Genomic DNA, 19,499 nt, shown 5'->3' on the forward strand with positions numbered 1-19,499 from the left:
ATAGGATTCCATATGTAAGACCCATTCTGTTTTTTTTGTTTTCCCCATTTGCTCTCACTTGATTCCTACCCTTTCTTCCCCTTCTCCTTGTTCTCTCCCCCCCCCCCACCCCCTTTTTCTTTTCTTCCTCCCTTCCCCCACTCCCTATTTTCCTTTTCCCGTTGCTTCCTTTCCTCATTCCCTCTTCCCCCCCCCCCCCCCTCTGTTTTTCCTCCCCCTTTCCACCCCCCCTTCTTTTTCGTTCTCTTTCCTCTTCTCCCTTTTTTCCTTTCCATCTTTCTTTCCCTCTTTCTTCCCCCCCCCCCTCTCCCCCAAGTTATGATTTGCTATGCATGACAACAGTACTCTTGAATATTGTACACATTTTCCATACCTATATATGTTGATACAGCAGTCGAGCTTAAATTTTTTTTGGGGTATAATTATTTGAAATGTTCTTTTCTATTTTAGTCACACTTGACCACTTCCAGTAAAGGGCACTTAAACCCCCTTCCTGCCCAGACCAATTTTCAGCTTTCAGCGCTGATGCATTTTGAATGACAATTGCGTGGTCATACAACACTGTACCCAAATTATATTTTTATAAAAAAAAAATCCTACAAATAGAGCTTTCTTTTGGTGGTATTTGATCACCTCTGCGTTTTTTTTTTTTTTTTTTTGCGCTGTAAACAAAAAGACAGAACATTTTGAAAAAAAAAACAATATTTTTTTACTTTTTGTTATAATAATAATAATATCCCAATTTTTTTTTTCAGTTTAGGCCGATACATATTCTTCTACATATTTTTGGTAAAAAAAGAATCGCAATAAGCGTATATTGATTGGTTTGCGCAAAAGTTATAGCGCCTACAAAATAGGGGATAGATTTATGATTTTCTTGAATTTTTTACTAGTTATGCGATTTTTGTCAGGCCTGCGATATTGCGGCGGACATATCGGACACTTTTGACACTATTTTGGGACTATTCACATTTATACAGCGAACAGTTCTATAAATATGCACTGATTACTATATAAATGTGACTGGAAGGGAAGGGGTTAACACTAGGGGGCGAGGAAGAGGTTAAATGTATTCCCTGTGAGTGATTCTTACTGTGGGGGGAGGGGACTGACTGGGGGAGGTGTCCGAGCTGTGTCCCTATGTACAAGGGACACAGCATCGGTCTCTTCTCTCCCTGACAGGACGTGGAGCTCTGTGTTTACACACAGACCTCCACGTCCCTGCTCTGTCACTGCCGATTGCGGGCAGGAATTTAAACAGCAGGGACGTCCACCCGGCAGGTGAGAGCCGCGCTGTGGACGTCTTTCGTCTATAGCGCGGCTCTCAAGTGGTAAATATTGGTTGGGTTTTGAAAAAACGAAAGTTCACAAAACGCGTCACCAGATCACACATACTCAGGAAATGTACACGAATAAGTGACTGTAAAGTTTGTATGTTAACCAGTTCCCGACCCCCGCATGTACATATACGTCCACAATATGGCACGTACAGGCACATGGGCGTACACGTACGTCCTCGCCTATTAGCGGGTGGGGGGTCCGATCGGGACCCCCCCCGCTACATGCGGAGGTCGGGTCCGCTCGGGGAGCGATCCGGGACCACGGCGCGGCTATTTGTTTATAGCCGCTCCGTCGCGATCGCTCCCCGGAGCTGAAGAACGGGGAGAGCCGTGTGTAAACACGGCTTCCCCGTCCTTCACTATGGCGGCGCATCGATCGCGTCATTCCCTTTATAGGGAAGACACGATCGATGACGTCATTCCTACAGCCACACCCCCAAACAGTTGTAAACACATACTAGGTGCACCCTAACTCCTACAGCGCCACCTGTGGTTAACTCCCAAACTTCAACTGTCATTTTCACAATAAAGAATGCAATTTAAATGCATTTTTTGCTGTGAAAATGACAATGGTCCCAAAAATGTGTCAAAATTGTCCGAAGTGTCCGCCATAATGTCGCAGTCACGAAAAAAATTGCTGATCGCCGCCATTAGTAGTAAAAAAAAAAAAAAATAATAAAAATGCAATAAAACTATCCCCTATTTTGTAAACACTATAAATTTTGCGCAAACCAATCGATAAACGCTTATTGCGATTTTTTTTACTAAAAATAGGTAGAAGAATACGTATCGGCCTAAACTGAGGAAAAAAAATGTTTTTATATATGTTTTTGGGGGATATTTATTACAGCAAAAAGTAAAAAATATTGCTTTTTTTTCAAAATTGTCGCTCTATTTTTGTTTATAGCGCAAAAACTAAAAACCGCAGATGTGATCAAATACCACCAAAAGAAAGCTCTATTTGTGGGGAAAAAAGGACGCCAATTTTGTTTGGGAGCCACTTCGCACGACCGCGCAATTGTCTGTTAAAGCGACGCAGTCCCGAACTGTAAAAACACCTTGGGTCTTTAGGCTGCATATTGGTCCGGGGCTTAAGTGGTTAAGATGCACGCAAGTGTGTGTGTGTGTGTGTGTGTGTGTGTGTGTGTGTGTGTAAATGGTTTACTTGACCTGTTTACATATTTGTATCTTTGTATTAAAATATATATATATATATATATATTTTTTTTAAAGGCATATTTTAAGTGGTTGTAAACCCTTAAAGGCCACTTTAACCTACAGGTAAGCCTAGATTAAGGCTTACCTGTAGGTTCAAGAAATATCTCTTAACCTACACAGTTAAGGAGATATTTTCCAAAAACCGGACACCGATGTCCACGGCGCAGGCGCACTGAGCTTGCCGTTAGTGAAGGCGATCATGCCGTCACTGCCGGCTCCCGCGCGCATGCGGGGGAGTGACGTCATCGCTGCTCCAGCCAATCACAGCACCGGAGCAGCGATACCCGGAAATCACTCCGGGAGAGATGGTGGTGATCGAGGACCGCTGCGGGGGCTTCGATCTCAGGTAAGTAATTCATAATGAGCTAGTATGCTAGAGAGGGTTCACTTCCTCTTTAAAGTCCTGCACTACACATGTGTTGTATTAGCCCCCCCCCCCCCTCTTTTTTTCAAAAACAAGTGGTTAAAAGGTCTTAAAATGTTTCGAAAGGAAAGATTAACAAACATGTTATACTTTCCTGCTCTGTCCATTTGCGCACACACACAGCACGACTCACCCTGCTATCTCCTCATTGGCTGCTCTCAAGCACATTTCTGGATTGAGATGGGGCTCAGTTAACTATAAGGAGGGGTTGCACCCAGTTAGTGTTTTACCTAAATGCATTAAAGAATAAGTTCACCTTTTTGGAAAACAAATAATAAATGCACATATTTTTGCAGCACCCAGTTGTTTTTTTACCCTATTGCATTAAACGATAAGTTAACCTTTTGTAAAGCAAATAATAATTGCACATGTTTTTGCAGGAAAAAAATAAATTGCATTTGTTATTTTTTTCCCTAAGGAGCCTGGAAAGCATTGCACCTCTGATCAGAGGTGCAATGCCAGATTCCTGCAGACAAGGCCTGCAGCTTTCAGCCCTTACCTGCATATGAGCTGACTGTTGAGCTGCAGGGCCTTGTGACTGAACTATGAGGCTATTCATCGGCAACCTCGCAGCCCATTCAGAACTGCAAGCCACAGTGGCTGACTGCAGTTGTAGTTCATGCATTCACAAGAAACTGTTAATGAATGATACAGCCGTGTGGGCGGAGCCCTGTAAGTCTGTGTTATTTTCAAATAGTGGCAGCGAAGAGGGAGGCTGCAGCTGCTGAAACATGTTGCATGTTTCCCCCTAAATACGGGTGGGCGTGTAACATGTTTCAAAAGGTGTACTTATACCTTAAGGTAAAAAACCTTTAACTGCCTGTGATGTAGCCACCTGAAGACTATTAAGAAACGGAATCTCTGAGTCCCTTGCTAGGCTTATTGGCCACTCTTGACATCCCCTAAATCGGTACTTTGTTTATTAGAGATATAGTATTCACGGGAGGACCAGGATATCGGCATTCCTGAAAGTGTCCGTTTCAGAAGAGACTACATATTTCTCTTCATTAAGTGGTAATGGCAGTGGGAGGATTAAAGTGTTACTAAACCCACAACCGTAAAATCAGTCTGTATATGCAGCATAGAATGCTTGTTATACTTTGGAACTTATGGGGTTAATCCTCTGCATTGTGTAAAAATGCTGTATTTATCCTGTATGCATAGATTCTCCTCCTCCTCCTGCATTGTCTATCTGGGGAAGGCTAGCTAACGGAGGCATAGTGTCCGACCTGCACTGGCTCAGTTGTGTCTTTTATGCTGGAGAGAACATTTACTTGTTCTCAGGGATAGCCGGGTCACATGATATTGACATCACACATGTGGGCGTGTGTACAGGCTGTAGTGAAAATCTCCTCCTTCCTGAACTCTCAGCACTGGAGAAACTGCAGTTTATCATGTACCCGATCATACAGATCATCCAAAAAGGTATATAGTGGCAATATTTTAATGTAATAAGATTTAAAAGCTGTGAGGGGGGGGGGGGGGGGGGGGGACGGATTAACTATTTTCATATTACTTTAGTAACACTTTATTATTTTCAGGGTTATTTTTTTCACTGTTCAATTTTAAAGACAGAGTTGCAGAACATATCTGACTGCTTGGCTATTTAAATGGTCAGTGGTGTGTTATTCTCTTAGTGGCACAATTCTGTGAGTTTAAACATTTCTGCATTTTCCTGCTCACAAAAATGTCTTGTTTGAACCACTGGACATCCCAGTTCTAAAAAACTGATGCCATAGGAAATCAGTGGCTTGGGTTTCTTTGGTCACTTGAGTTAACTAATCTTTAATTATATTTCCATTACCTAAAACTACAATTGGTTGCTATCCATTTTAATCCTCTTAATACTATTTTATAGGCATTAGGCAAAATTGAATTTGGACAAGAGCAGTTCATCACTGAATATGCTGAACATGATGGACCAAAGCCCAGTGCTGGAGTTTTTCTTTCTAATGACTCTGAGCCTATGGGGACCGAAGAACCTTCACAGCTACAGGAATTGACTGACCTTATGCATCAAGTAAGAAACTGTGTGTAATGTGTCCAATATAGCCATTTATCCTTTTTACATTTTTGGTTTTAAATGTTTGTACTATTTTCTTTCTTTTTCTTTGTAATTTATTTCAAGTTAACACCCATAGAGAAATATGCTCTACAATATTTGGAACTGTTTCACGTCCGTGGCAGCAGTGACCACCCAGGATACATTGAGGTATTTTTTTTTATTTTAATTTGAACTGGGCATTTAACATCATTGCAATTGCATATATTAATGTCAACTAGTAGAAAGCAGGAAGCTGTGTGGACTTCTTTAAAAGTAGTAACAAGATCGAGCAGAATTTTATGCAGTAATTTACAAAAAATATTTTAATGTGATTTGTAAACGCAATTTTTTTTAAAAAACAAACGTGTGATCTTTGATCCTCCTCCTTGTCAGGTCCCCCGTCAGCTCTCCTGACACACTCAACCCCCCCCCCCCCCCCTTCCTGTTTAGTGTTCCCACCCTAGCAAGCCGCTTGCTGTGGTGTCTCTAGTGCATGCTAGCTCTTGAGCAGACACTCTGTGACCCAATAGCTCTCACCAGTGACGGGACAAGGCCATCTGGTGTCCAGGGCGAAGATGGCAAACTACCTTCAGTCCTGCTGCCCTCACTCGTGACTCTGCATGCAGACTAGTGGGCGTAGCTGGCACGGCACGGGCCAGATGGGAGAAGGAGAAATCGAGTAGCACCACAACGTTCTCCTGCTCCCCTCCAGGCATGTCACTCAGTTCAGTGGGCGGCGCCGGATCAGAAGAGGAGGCATTGCGGCGGCTGCCGATACTCTTTATTTTACTGACAGGCAACTGGGCAAGCTCCGAGCCAAACAGCGGCCTGAAAGTTAAACTGCACACTGCGCCCCCCTTGCTACAATAAATTGCTCCTCTCAGGGCTTCCGTCCCTTCCACCCACCCCTTGTACCGGCCCGGGCTCCCACTGCTTTCTCTGGACCTTTGAGGGGGGAGAGAGCTGCTGCTCTTGTGTACATTGCCGGGATCGGGCTTGGATAAGTACAAGGAAGAGCTGGTAGGGGGGAGCTGCACTCAGGTTTTTGTATCTTAATGTAGAGAAGGTACTAAAGTGTTACTAAACCTAGAAACCTGCATTCACTAGATCTGGTCTGCCACAGTACATGGAACATGGCAATGCAATTATTTTAGTAAATATAAACTGATAAATACTTTTTCTCATCAGCAGTATATAGCAGCCTTGTGACTTCTATTGGTTCCTCGTAAACCTTTTGTGAAGGAGTTTCCATTCTCCCCTGATCCTCTGTCTGGACATTTCTGGACAGTGCTGATTGGCCCTGTGATAACATGCACCCTGCCGAGGAAAAAAACACTTGCGCAAAACGCACCAAACTGAGCATGTGAAGCCCATCCACTGGCTCTGTAAATATCAGGTTATTTTTTTTGAGACAGTGGAGGATCAGAAAGACAAGATAAAGTAGCCTTTATACACAATGCAAAGGATTAACCTCTTAGGCTCCACAGTGAGTATAACAAGCGTGGGTTTAGTAACACTTTAAGGTAAGAAAACCTTCAGCCCCACTTTAAAGAGGAAGTAAACCTTCAGAAAACTGAAAATAAATAAACCCTGCAAGACACAGGCACAATCAGCTAGTATGCATAGCATACTAGCTGATTATGTATTACTTACCTTCAGATCGAAGCCCCTGCAGCGTTCCACGTCTCCCCCGCCGGCATGCTGTCCTGGAGTGACTTCAAGGTATCACGGCTCCGGCGCTGTGATTGGCCGGAGCCACGATGACGTCACTCCCGAGGGAACGGCACAGTACAACTGAAGCATCGGCACATGGTGCCATTGCTTCAGTTAGCTTAAGTGCGCATGTGACGCATGACGTCGGCATATGCAAATAAAGGGATATCTCCCAAACCGTGCAGGTTTAGGAGATATCACTGTTGGCTACAGGAAAGCCTTAATATAGGCTTACCTGTAATATAAAGTTGTAAACAAGGGTTTACAACCACATTAATAGACGAGCTGGGATTTGTAAATGAAGAGTATTGGAGGGTCATAAAACTGAAGACAATTGTCCAAACCTACCTTTGGAGCTGGCCATATTTCTAAAGGCCTAGGCACTTGGTCATGTTATCTCTACTGAGCGGAAGATTGGAGTTAATATTGGCTAACCTCAGCTCACTTGTGACCAAATATCTGGGCTTTCTGACCTGAAGCCTGTACTCACAAGCATCAGCTTCCCACAGAAGCCACCATCAACCAACACAGCAAAGCTGGTCTGAGGGCAAGGCGGGCAGAATTAATATGGGAGGTATAGGAACGCTGTGTGTTGGCACAGCATCCTGTAACTCTAAGCAGTTTGCACAGCATGTAAACTGACAGCACAACACAAAATTGCTTCTGTGTTTTGGCGTTGTCAGATTGAATTAGAAAAGAAGGGAAGGGTGCCAAGATCTCTGGGTATTTCCCCCTCAATGTAAAAATAAAACTGAAAAAGCTTGATTTAAAAGCATTTACATAAGACCAGGATACACATATTTAATATTAAGCTTTGGGGTTAAAAAAACAATTGGGTGTGTCGACAGGCGAACAGGTAAGTGTTTTCACTCTCTGATATGTCCTCTAATTCAGTCCTTCCAGGGTTGCCGCTGTGACATCTGGATAGCAAGGAGAGTTATAAGAAAACCAACGTGGCAATTGACTTATTTTCTTTTCCAGGCACAACTAAACGCAGCTAGGAAAGAGTGGGATTCACAGCATTTGAAGGAATTAAAGGAAAGGATGGAATGGGAGGAGGAAGAACATGAGTTGCTGCTGACATACACACGGGAAGATGCTTATAATATGGTAATATCTGGAGCCTATTTTTTTTTATAAAAGAATACATTTTAATTTGGCACGTGGCATCTGCTGAAAAATATATCGCACTCACAACTATTGTAATATCTAAAGCAACATTTTTAGATGTAAAATCTGCTGAGAATATATCACACACGCATTCATGCTGCATATCTTTGCATTTTATGTAATTAGAAGTTCTAAATGCATCACGTTTTTTAAACATATCATACTCAGTGTCCATCTATAATTGTTTTCATGCAAGTCACACAGCTTTCGCCCAGGAGTTGCAAATTTTTTTAAGTAGATTCAGTTGGGAAAATGTGATTCATGGGTGAAAGTTGTATGAATCTTGTGTGAAAACCATTTTAAAGTGGAGTTCCACCCACTTTTACAACTTTTTCTTAAAGGAATGACAACCCCTCCACCACTCAATTTTGGATATTTTTTTTTCTTCTTAACTTTTATGAAGTACCCTGTGTACTTCTGCCCCAGCCTCTCTGCGGCCTAGTGTGTCATGTCCTCTTTCCCCCGCTGCATTCTGGGACCTTTGTGTGTCTCAGAAGATGACGGGGCTATTCGTGAAGCACCTCGCGTTTTGCGCATTCGTACTAGTAAACCAGCAGTGAATCCTGAAGGCTCCACTGCCGGTTTCCCCTAGTTGAAATGGCAGCGTCTGGACTCGATCCGGTGGACGGATTGGCCTTGGGGGGGGGGGGGCGATATTGCGGGCTCCCTGGACAGGTTAGTGTCTTTATTAAAAGTCAGCAGCTGCAGTGTTTTGTTTAAAAAAAAAAAAAATGCAACTGGAACTCTGCTTTAAATAGACCCCCCTAACCTCTACATTACATTAAAATGTACTTGCATTTGACAGTTATGAGCAATAGTGGATACCATTTTTGTTAACTTTCAGTAATGCAATGTAGTGTATATCCTTTATGCAGCTATATCTGATCTTTTTTTTTTTTTTTGCCTGTTGCTAGGACTTTATTTATGATGACCAAGAAGGACAGACCGAAATAATGCCAGTGAGTTATTTGTCACAATATTTGTTTGACCATTTATTCCTTAATGCTTGGTCAGATTTTAGTGCAGTGGCAAGTCTTATTGGTATTTGTTAATTTTTATAGATATGGACACCGCCAACTCCCCCTCAAGATGAAAATGACATTTACATTGATTCTGTGATGTGTTTGATGTATGATACCAACCCCATCCTCGAATCAAAACTTCCCCCTGTCTATTTGAGGAAGGAACGCAAGAGGCACAAAACTGATCCATCGGGTAAGTTTTAGTGGCTGTAAGTGTGAAGCCTGTGTACTGCATGGAACATGTTTAGCATTTCAACAGATACATCATGAAACTGTGTATTGAAGTTTCCAGTATCGGGTTAAATATATATAATTTTTTTATTTAATTTTTTGCTGCAGCGGCTGGCAGAAAGAAGAAGATGAGACATGGAGAAGCTGTGGTGCCTCCTCGCTCCCTCTTTGACAGAGCTGCTCCAAATCCACTCAAGATACGCAAAGAAGGAAAGGAGCAAAAAAAGAACATTCTGCTGAAACAGCAGACCCAATTTGCAAAACCTCTGCCAACCCTCTCAAAACCCATTATGGAGACGGGCCCAGACAATCCTGAGTGGTTGATTAGTGAGGACTGGGCACTGCTGCAGGTATGGTAGCTTTACACTACGCAGCAATATCTCTTGGCAGCAATTCATAACTTTGTTTGCTGATCATACCAGTATATTTTAAAAGAAAAATAACTGCAAAGTATTTGTCGTGTTCTCGGTCTTCATGTCACTGCTGACCATGTATATTTTGAAATGCAATCCCATTATGCTTTGTAGGTAAACGTTAATAGGCTTTAACATAGCCATGTTTTGTTCTTTAGCTTTATGCATATTAAATCAGGCCTGGATAAATCTTCCGTCGGCAGCTGGGGAATGAGTTTGCGTTCCACGTAGCTCTGATTCTCTACACCTATCTTGGTTTTCTACCCCGTCAGGGGCACTTTTCTCTGGTTCATTTAATTCTAGAATGGAGAATTTTCATGGGCTGTTGTCAGATTACAACGCCACCTTGCTGCGCCCTTTCTGGTTTGGACTGCACAGATTGCAGGTGTAAACATCCCTTCCTTTCTCACGGAGGAGAAGCTGGTTGATCTGTTGGAAAAGGAAGAAGACTGAGTGGGGTCTCAGGAAGTTGAGGAAAGTGAATAATCTTCTGAAGAGTCTACTCCCAATTAACCCCAGTGCCCATGGTTGTCCTAAACACAAAGGAGCATTTTGTAGGTTTCCCAGCACAGATGATTCGGACCAATTTAAAGAAATCCTCCATTTGAGCCTATCTGAAATGTTCCCTTAGGTTGCCATACATTATACAATTTTCTTCTATAGATTTACCAAAACCATATAATACAAGGTGAAATCTAAACGCTTTCAATTTGTGTGCAATCAGGCAGGCCCTTCTACTACACAGTTTAAGGTAAATCTAAAGGAAATCGAATACGAAAATTGTATGGTGTATGGCCAGCTTTAGTGATTTTGACAAGAAATTTTGTCCTTTTGGTTGCTATTTCTTTGGCTTGCAGGGTGTCTGATTATGTATGACGCTTCACTATAAAGAAACATTCCTGGTCATTCATCAAAATAATGTGGTTTTGTGACCTCAGTTGTCCTTTTTGCCTAGGATGGTTTCTGCGTTTCATCCCAACCAAAATATTGTATTCCCTCCTCCTGTCCTATTCCTCAGGTGAAGGTCAGATAAGGCATTTAATACCTTGCATGTGGTTTGTGCAATTAAGGCTTATCTGAAGTCGACAGCTTTGATTCAGTCATTTGATTTGTTGGTTGTTCTTCCTGAAGAACCACAAAAATGGTCAAGTAGCGTATAAATCTACCAATTCTAGAAGGATCCATCAGCTAATTTCTTAGGCTTATGGCCGTTAAAAGAAAAGGATCAACCATTCCATATAACGGCTCTTTCTACCAGGGTTAGTTGGCACTTACTGGGCTATTCAGCATCAACTGCATAATAAACTTCTGTGCGGCATTTACTAACGTGAAAATTATACTCTGCTCTTGTGCCAAAAAATCTATGTACATATAATTCCCCCAAATGTATACGTGGGAAAAATGTCCAAATGATATAATTCCTATTCAATTATCACTTCTACCTCAACAATATGTGCAAATCTCTGATTAAGTCCCGCACGGTGATGCAATGTGGCAGTAGTTTTGGCCCTGCCCACACTTATACGTAAAGAGGTCCGGCTGGAGGAATATTGAACACAGCGACACAGCAGTGTTCTTATATGCCAGTGTTGAAAGTTTACATTTGTGAGTAGTAAGTAGTAAGAAATAAAGCTTTTATACTGATGGTTGTCTTGGTCTTCCACCGTTATTTGAGGTTTATGTATAGTGATTTTTTTGGTAGAGGAGCAAAGTAAGATTTTTCACGTTTTTATTAGTAAAGCGCTACGCAGTATTTTATTATATATTTTATTTATATGTGAGTGACACACTTTAGTGTCAGCAGCTTAGTTTGAGTTAATGGTAAGAGTGGTTGCGTGGAGACACGTTTCTTTTCATTTATCAAACTTCCTTAGCTCAAGTTTGTAATGCATGGGTTGAATGCCGAACAAAATTTCTTGCAATAATCAGAAATGTTGTGCGTATTGTGATCCGATGGTGCGACCAATGATTTCAAAAATTGGACCAACCAAGCCTTCAATTTCATCTCCCATTGCTACAGAAAGGAATTTTTGGGGCTGGAAATCTTCTTTTCTTTTCTTGCACTCATGTGCATTTCTTTTTCGATTTTTATATTTTTCCTCTTGATTTTCCCATCATTGATTATAAATTTGCAAATTTTCCCCCAAATTGCCAACATGCCCGATCATTTGAATTCAATGGCCACGCGAAAATCTACCCTCAATGGGCTGCAAGAAAAATATTTTTACATCGAGTACAAAAATCGTTACACACATACAGTTCCTTGGAACTCTCTCCCGTAGCCATATGTACAATTACGTTAACACCTTCAACGCGTGGGCAGAATGTCGGGAGATATTTGCTGGTTCACAAAAAAAAAAAAAAAACAGCTGACATTCTGCCCGTGTGTATGTCGGTCTGTCTAACGGAAGCCAGCCATTCGGCTGTAGTGTGTACCTGGCTTAAGTTTGAGAACCTGTTGTACGAAAGCGCACCTCAATCTTTCCATTAATGTTTTTCTAACCACTGAGGCAGCTCCTGAGTATCCTATTAAAATACTTTCTGCAAATGATTTGTTTTAATCACCTCACACATTCCCACCAGCATAGATGACAGTGCTGTGGCTTAGTTATTGGCTGCTCAGACTGTTTTGTGTCAACTATGTGAGTTGAGAGAGAGGAACATTGGATAAATGTTTGGTACTTGTTTTTTTGCGCTATAAGATATCTGTTAATCCCTTACATTCAAACTTTGTGTACAATTTTACAGACAGTGAAGCAGCTGTTGGAGCTTCCTCTTAACCTCTCTGTTGTGTCCCCTGCTCATACACCAAATTGGGATCTGGTAAGCGATGTTGTGAATTCCTGCAGTCGTATCTACCGTTCATCCAAGCAGTGCCGCACTCGCTATGAAAATGTCATCATTCCAAGAGAGGAAGGGAAAGTAAGTTCTTTATATGATACACTGCAATGTTGTCATTACTTTTACATAATGGAAACTTCTAATGGATAGTGATTTTTTTATTTTATTTTGACCCTAATCTTTTTAAACCTTGCAATTTAGATTATTTTAGTACTTATTTATCTGTCCCTTTTTTCTCTAAATGTGTAAACATTTGTCATCTTTTTATGATGGGTGTATATACAGTATAGCCTGCTGATCTCTCACCTAAACATTGACCTACAATAGCATTATTTTGGTATGATCACACCCAGGTCAATGGACTGTCTGGATTAGCTACAGCTATTCAATTTACAAGTTGACTAGCTGTATAGCATACATAGTTGTATGGGCCTGTCGCAGCCCAGCAACGATCATATAATTGATTTTTATGATCCATTGTTTTTAACATTGTTGATCATATCAAAAAATAATTGTCTATATTGGTTAGATTGTGATTTGCAGTCTAAAGGTAAAATAATGCAGTTAAGTACAGCAGTTGGTGTGTATATAGGCAATGGAGTTTGAAGCTGTGTTTTATAGCTTGTAGTGTTTTTTTAAGATGGATAAATGTGAATCTTAAGGCAGCAAATTTTACAGCAAAAGTATTGTATTTATCGGGGTATTGCGCGCTCCGGCGTATAGCGCGCACCCCTAAAGTGGACCCGCCATTCCTGTAAAAAAAGATTTTAGTACTTACAGTTTTGGTGTCTTGCGCGGCAGCCTCGTCGGGTCCAGCGTCCGTCTGCGGCTTCGGGTGTCCTCTTCGTCGGGTCCGGCGCCCTTCCCGCTCGATCCCCGCTTTCCCGCGCTGAGTTTGAATACTGCGCCGGCATATACAGAGTGCAGTACACTCGTGTATAGTTGGGCAGGCTCGGCTACTATCGCGCACCCACAATTTTCCCCTGATTTTCAGGGCAAAAAAGTGCGCGGTATACGCGGATAAATACGGTAATCTTCTCTGTATTGTTTGCACCTATAGATACTGTAAATATGTCCTAAACATGCACAGTTCAGGCAATATTTACTGTAAACGCCGCCGATGACATCATTGGCGCAGCGCTTTGAGGGAACGGCGACCCATGCCGTTTCTTCAGAGCCCTGTGCCATGACCAGGGGCTCCCACACGCATGACAATGAGTGCTTAGTTTGCAGGCAAGTTTCACTAAATGTGCTAGTATGCGATACATTATGCCTTTACTTTGCAGGGCAGAAAGAAAAAAGAGGCAGCGTTTACTTCCTCTTTAAGAGAAAACTTATATATTATATGAATTAAGAATGTGCCCCAAAAATGTAGTGTAAATGGCTCCAACCAAATATAACATAATTGTATACCTTTAAAAAAAAATATGTATATTTTTGTATAACCTAAATGTAGCAGTCTTGGGGGGAATCTGACATAAAAAATCTGACATAATCCTCATTGGGACTGGTTTTATTGTTCTCTGCTGTTTCACAAGAAGGCACTTCATTGCACAAACTTCACTGAGTTCTAGCAGTTGGTTGTTCAGGTCCTGAGTGAATAGTATTCTGAATGAATTTCTAATCTGCATCTGAAAGTTATAAATGGGGTAGTTGATTGAAAACAGGTCTTTTTTTTTTTTTTTTTTTTTTTTATTCCTTGCTGCCATGTGTAAATAATAATCACATGTCATCCCAGCTCTCCTGATGCATTGCATTTTGTGATAGACATCTGTCTAATTAAACTGGACTCTCAATAGTCTTTTTATATTGCAGTTGCTATTTGATGCAAGCCCAAAGAAGAAGTCAGAAAATGTGTTTAAGGTATGTAGATTTTTTTAACGCCAAATGAATCATAACCTTCACATTTGGCTATTTTAGGTTAGACAAAAGTTCTGATGGGTGAAATTAAGTTGAAAAATGCTTGGAGTATTTTTATCTTAAAGTGGAATTAAGGCACTTACCTCCTCTTGAACAGTCTGGGTCCAGCGTCAGCATCTTCTCCCCAGGTGCTGGTCTTCAGGCAACTTAATTGGTCAGTGCGGGATGAGGTGTGTCAGTCTTCTCCGTACACAGGGATCTTGCTGGCAATGTAAGCGGAGCTACATGCCACAGAAGATTGCAAGCAGGCAGGTAGGTGTATTGCAGAAGAGATATTGCATATCTCTACTGTGATATAAGCCTTCCTGCTCGCAGTCTGTTGTAAAATTATTTCAGTTCCACTTTACTTATAGACCATGGGTTAAATGCATGCTATCTTCAGGTTTTTTGGAAGCTGGCAAAACTGTGCTAGGGCCGCCCCCAGAGGGCCCCATAAGCTAATCTTCGTAGGAGATTAATCTGTTCTTGTCTGGAGAAGTATTTTTCTTTTTTAATCATTTCGATTTTTTTTTTCTGTTAAGATCTGACTGCTTTCTGCCTGTGGCTACTGGTTACTCTCTTTGTGTACCTTGGGAACCATACCCAGACCCCACTGAGTGGGGACGGTCTGTAATGTTTGCTTCAGGCACTGGTTCCTGTGTTAGCCCATTAGCCCGTAGCTGTGTATGCCAAGCATGCAGTGCTTCCAGAAATCAGCTGTGGGACACAGAGCAGGCTCTGAACCAGGTATTTTCAGCGGTTCATTTCTCCTTACCCGGGTCACGTGAATCACCAGGTGTTGCTTGGCAGGCTAAGGTGCTTAGCAGGATTGTTGCATAGGGGCTTGGTGAGCCCTATTAAGGGTCTCCCTTCTAGGGTATTCAATTACTATACCCAGGTACTTCCTTTTTGTGGCTTGCAATGTCTTTAAAAAAGAGGAGCAGGGTTACCACTACAGAGAAAGGCACCTATGTCAGTCCGGAGGAGCCTAGTCGTATCCCCAGTGTTGTATCCCCTGAGAGACCAGAGGCTTCCGGCAATCTGAGCCACTGTGCCTGTCTGGTATTGTGCCTACAACCAACGCTGCTGTTTCACCCTTTATCACCAGGAATGAACTGTCCTCAGCCCTAGCTAGGTTAGAGCACAGGATTGCTGTAATGATTGCCTCCATCCCGCAGGGTGGCAAGAGGTGTGACAGATCCCCCTCCCCTGAGCCTCCTAATTTGGAGCAGAATGGGTTGAGGGTGGGGAAGAGCTGAATGCCAAGGATTCTCTATAGGGCCTGGCAGGTGAGTCTGCTTCTGAGCAATCTTAGCCAGAAGATGTCCAGTTGGTATCTGCCTCTCAGTCGCAGAGGCTTTTGATCCTGACTCTTACTGAGAAGGTTCATTCTGCCTTTAAGTTGCCTCCTGCAGAGGTTTCTGAGCCTCCCGGTCCTCTTTGGGTCTCATGAGGCCTCTTCAGACAACACAGGCTTTCCCCTTACACCCATTTTTGGAACTGGTGGCATATGCTGATTTTGTTCCTCCTAAAATGTTTTCTCTTTTATATTCCATGGAGGTAAAGTTAGTTAAGAAGTGAAGCATGGCAGTCTCTTCCTTAAACAAGAACGTAACTTGTCCGGTGGATAACGCACAGGGCTTAAAGGACCTTGCTGACAAGAAGCTGGAGTCACTATTAAAAGCTTCCCTTTCTTTAGCCAGTTCAGCTTTTCAGCCAGCTGCCACAGTAATTGGAGTCTGACAGTCCTTAAAGGATCAGGTCAGATGGCCTGACAGGCCTAACCAAGAGGATGATCCTGCTGAAATCAAAGCAGATTTACCTTGAGCACTGTGTTTTGCTGGTGATGCCTTTAAAGGAGGTTTCTTATTTGGCTCTCCTGTCTGTACACATGCGCAGACTTTTGTGGCTTAAGAACTGGTCAGCTGAGCTTCCTTGTAGGAAGTTATTGGCAGGGATTCCCCTTGCATGAGGAAAGGGGGTTTGGTGACAATTTGGACAAATAAATTCAAGAGATTTCCAGAGGGAAGAGTTCTCTTTTGGGTCCAAAGCTCTTTCACCCGGCACCACGACCTGCTTTTGAGGGGACGCCCCCACTCTATCGGGTGGGGGTGAAGGCTGCTGCACTTTGCAGACATTTGGAGAACAGCGGTTCAGGATGAGTGGGTCACCTCAACAGTATCCCGCGGTTACAATTTGGAATTGTGGGGGGTTCCCCCTCAGAGGTTTCTAAGATCCAGCGTTCCCTCGGATCCTCTGAAGAGAAAGTTATTGTTTCAGGCACTAGATCATTTAGTGCATCAGGGAGTGATCATATAGGTTCCTGTATCAGAAAGGGGGTTCAGGGTTTTATTCAAACCTGTTTACGGTTCAAAAACCAAACGGGGATACAAGGCCCATTTTGGATCTAATATCCCTGACTCAGTATCTACTAATCCAGTGCTTTTGGGTGGAGTCTGTCCGCTCAGTAGTAGCCTCTTTCCAAATGGGAGACTTTCTAGCCTCCATCGATATCAAGGACGCATATTTACACGTACCTCTCTTTCAACCTCATCAGAAATTCATGTGATTTGCAGTAGAGGCACATCGTTTCCAGTTTGTGGCTCTGCCCTTTGGTCTTGCCAGAGCACCCCAGGTGTTCACAAAGGTCCTAGCACCAGTATTGGGTCTTTTAAGGGCCCAGGGGATCTTGGTGCTCGAGTACTTGGACGACCTCCTGCTCAGAGATCACTCACTACAGGCTTTAAAATAGAACCTAGCCTGCACAGTGCGGTATTTAGAAAGTCAATGATATAATCTTCCCCAAACAACAAAGAAACAATATGGCCCAGTCTAAGGAGACCTATGGGAATCACCTGATAGTGTTACCTCAGGGTAGAGCCATTATAACAGAAGTCTGTCCTGTGCCAGTTGTACAGGTGCTACATTAGGCGCATCTAACTAGGCTTTCCACATTTTTTTCGAATTTTTGTTGGCAACCCTGTTGCTGATAATTCAATATTTTTAAGCAGAGACAAATATTTACCTCCTTGATCCATGAAGAGGGCGACAACCACTTAATGGCTATTCATTTTCTGGCTATAAATAGTTGTCTTATGGCCACAGTCAGCAGAGTGTTCTCCCCTGGCTGCTACAGCCAGCCTAAAACACAAGTGAGCAGAGTAAAAGAGATTGGAGAATCAAACACCAGACTGACTAGGTCTACTATATAGCACCAGTACTGAACTAGCTTAGGACAGCACCAAAATCTGTGACGTAGGTCCCCTTCATCTCTGGAATGTCTCTTTAACCACATTTATACAGCCATTCAAGTGTCTGTTATGCCCTTTGAAGGAAATAGAGTTGTGATCATTTTTTAGAGTTGGATAAAGAGATGGTAGGAATTTGTACAATACAATCCCATTGTTCTGTGGAGATGGCAACATTTTATTCCCATTTTGCTTTACAAGTGAGGTTTAGGTGGGGGTATAGTAAAGTTGAATAGACATAGAAGACATTCCCCCATTTTGAGGACAAGTGGTTAAAGAATATAAGTGGGAATTGCTTCTGCTGCATAGTGCAATTTGGAGGCACTGATTAAAAGCAACTCTTGGGGGTCCCATATTCCTCTTGTAGATGTTGGAATAATTTCAACGTGTTTTGGTATACACTTGATGTATATGCATTACACCCCTAAATTTCTGTTGGTCAAATATTTTCAATTTTTCAATTTCAGGTAAAGTAGTATTATCCCACAGAGGAGTATAATTTGAATAACCTTCATAGTTTAGAATAGATTTGACTGAGCTCCAAATTCATTGCAACATTGTTGATGTAGGCAAGGATTTGAGAGCGTTGAAGTAATCAGGCTCTAGCAGAGTGAGTATAGATGTGTAGGGCCCAAAATGAATTGAGTATGGGAAGAGAGGTACTGGTCATTAATTGAAAGAGGGGGCAGACACAGGAAGAGCTGCAGAGAGCAGGCTGCGGATGAAGGAATCACAGAAACGGTCCACAATGTCAGGGTTCAGAAGCAATGATTATCGTGGTCCGTTTGCAGAGGGGAGGGTATAGTCAGGCAGGATCAGCCAGGTTTTTTGGGTATACAGGGGGCCAAATGACACAACACAAACATTGTGCTGTATAACATGCTTTAAAGGAACAGTATCTGTGTTTTTTTGGGGGGTTAACAAGCGCTTTAACTGCAAAGTAAAATAATTAACTGCGGTAGCATCCTGCTGCTAAAGAATAAAAATAATTGCAAATTCTACAGTATTGCTTTTTTTGTAGCCACTTGTCTCTCTTCTACTTAATTGCATTGATGACAGCATGTACTAATTTGTTTTATTTTCCTTTCTGGAGAATAAACCCCTAAGGACAAGCCAAATCTATGCACAAGACGAGGGACAATCACACTTGCAATTGTATATCACTCGCTTTGATCTGATGAAAATGACAGCTGGAAAGAGAAGTCCACCTATCAAACCTCTGTAAGTGAGGCTGTGCCTTGAAATTTGCATTCATTGATTTCATTATGGCTATAATATAAATAATTCATATAAATAGGATTTTAGGCAAAGTATTGTGAACACTAAATATTTGTTGTTAAGCTTGTTTTATCAAGTTTTAATTTTATTTAGTATCTTTTTTTTATTTTATTTTTTATTCAAGTACACCATTATGGTTTTCCACACAGAGATGTACAGTATTGAACACTTTCTATCAAGAATTAAACCCCTTCACGCCGACCTAAGACAAATATGCATCCCCACTAGAGTGGGTTTTTTTCTGTGGGGCCGCATATTTGTGTATCTCACTTTGTGCTGGGAGCTTGTCGAACAGCAAGCTCCCAGCACAGAGACCTGTGTCTCACAGCGAGCCCCAGGCCCCGTACTAACGATTGGGACCTGGAATGCCGATTTCAGCTCACCTAATCACTGATAGCCTCTGATATGCTATTAAAGCGATCATTCACAAAATATGCTTAGATCATCCAGATTTGATCTAGGTCAGTATCCAGGGTTAGTGTTTGGGTCAGGGTCAAAAGGTTAGTGTGTGTGTGTATATGTCAAATATATATATATAATGTGGGTGTATATGTGTGTGTGTGTGTGTGTATGTATGTATATACATATATATATATATATATATAATATAATTTTTTTTTTTATTTATTATTATTATTTTTCTGGATAGGATTTTATT

At 42.0% G+C, this 19,499-nt stretch overlaps 1 protein-coding gene across 3 annotated transcripts in view; it reads left to right on the forward strand.

Moving 5' to 3' along the window:
* The window catches only part of LOC120935633 (E1A-binding protein p400-like), a 164,386-nt gene that overhangs the window by 87,535 nt on the left and 57,352 nt on the right, over positions 1 to 19,499 (forward strand). For all 3 annotated transcript variants that reach the window (XM_040347686.1, XM_040347691.1, XM_040347688.1), the window contains exons 31-39: positions 4,841 to 5,002; positions 5,111 to 5,194; positions 7,721 to 7,849; positions 8,824 to 8,868; positions 8,971 to 9,124; positions 9,271 to 9,512; positions 12,324 to 12,497; positions 14,232 to 14,279; positions 18,657 to 18,784. In XM_040347686.1, coding sequence (XP_040203620.1) covers positions 4,841 to 5,002; positions 5,111 to 5,194; positions 7,721 to 7,849; positions 8,824 to 8,868; positions 8,971 to 9,124; positions 9,271 to 9,512; positions 12,324 to 12,497; positions 14,232 to 14,279; positions 18,657 to 18,784 — 1,166 coding nt within the window. The remainder of the gene's footprint in view (positions 1 to 4,840; positions 5,003 to 5,110; positions 5,195 to 7,720; positions 7,850 to 8,823; positions 8,869 to 8,970; positions 9,125 to 9,270; positions 9,513 to 12,323; positions 12,498 to 14,231; positions 14,280 to 18,656; positions 18,785 to 19,499) is intronic.

The sequence above is a fragment of the Rana temporaria genome, chromosome 1 (genome assembly GCF_905171775.1).
Source record: "Rana temporaria chromosome 1, aRanTem1.1, whole genome shotgun sequence".
Classification (NCBI taxonomy): Eukaryota; Metazoa; Chordata; class Amphibia; order Anura; family Ranidae; genus Rana; species Rana temporaria.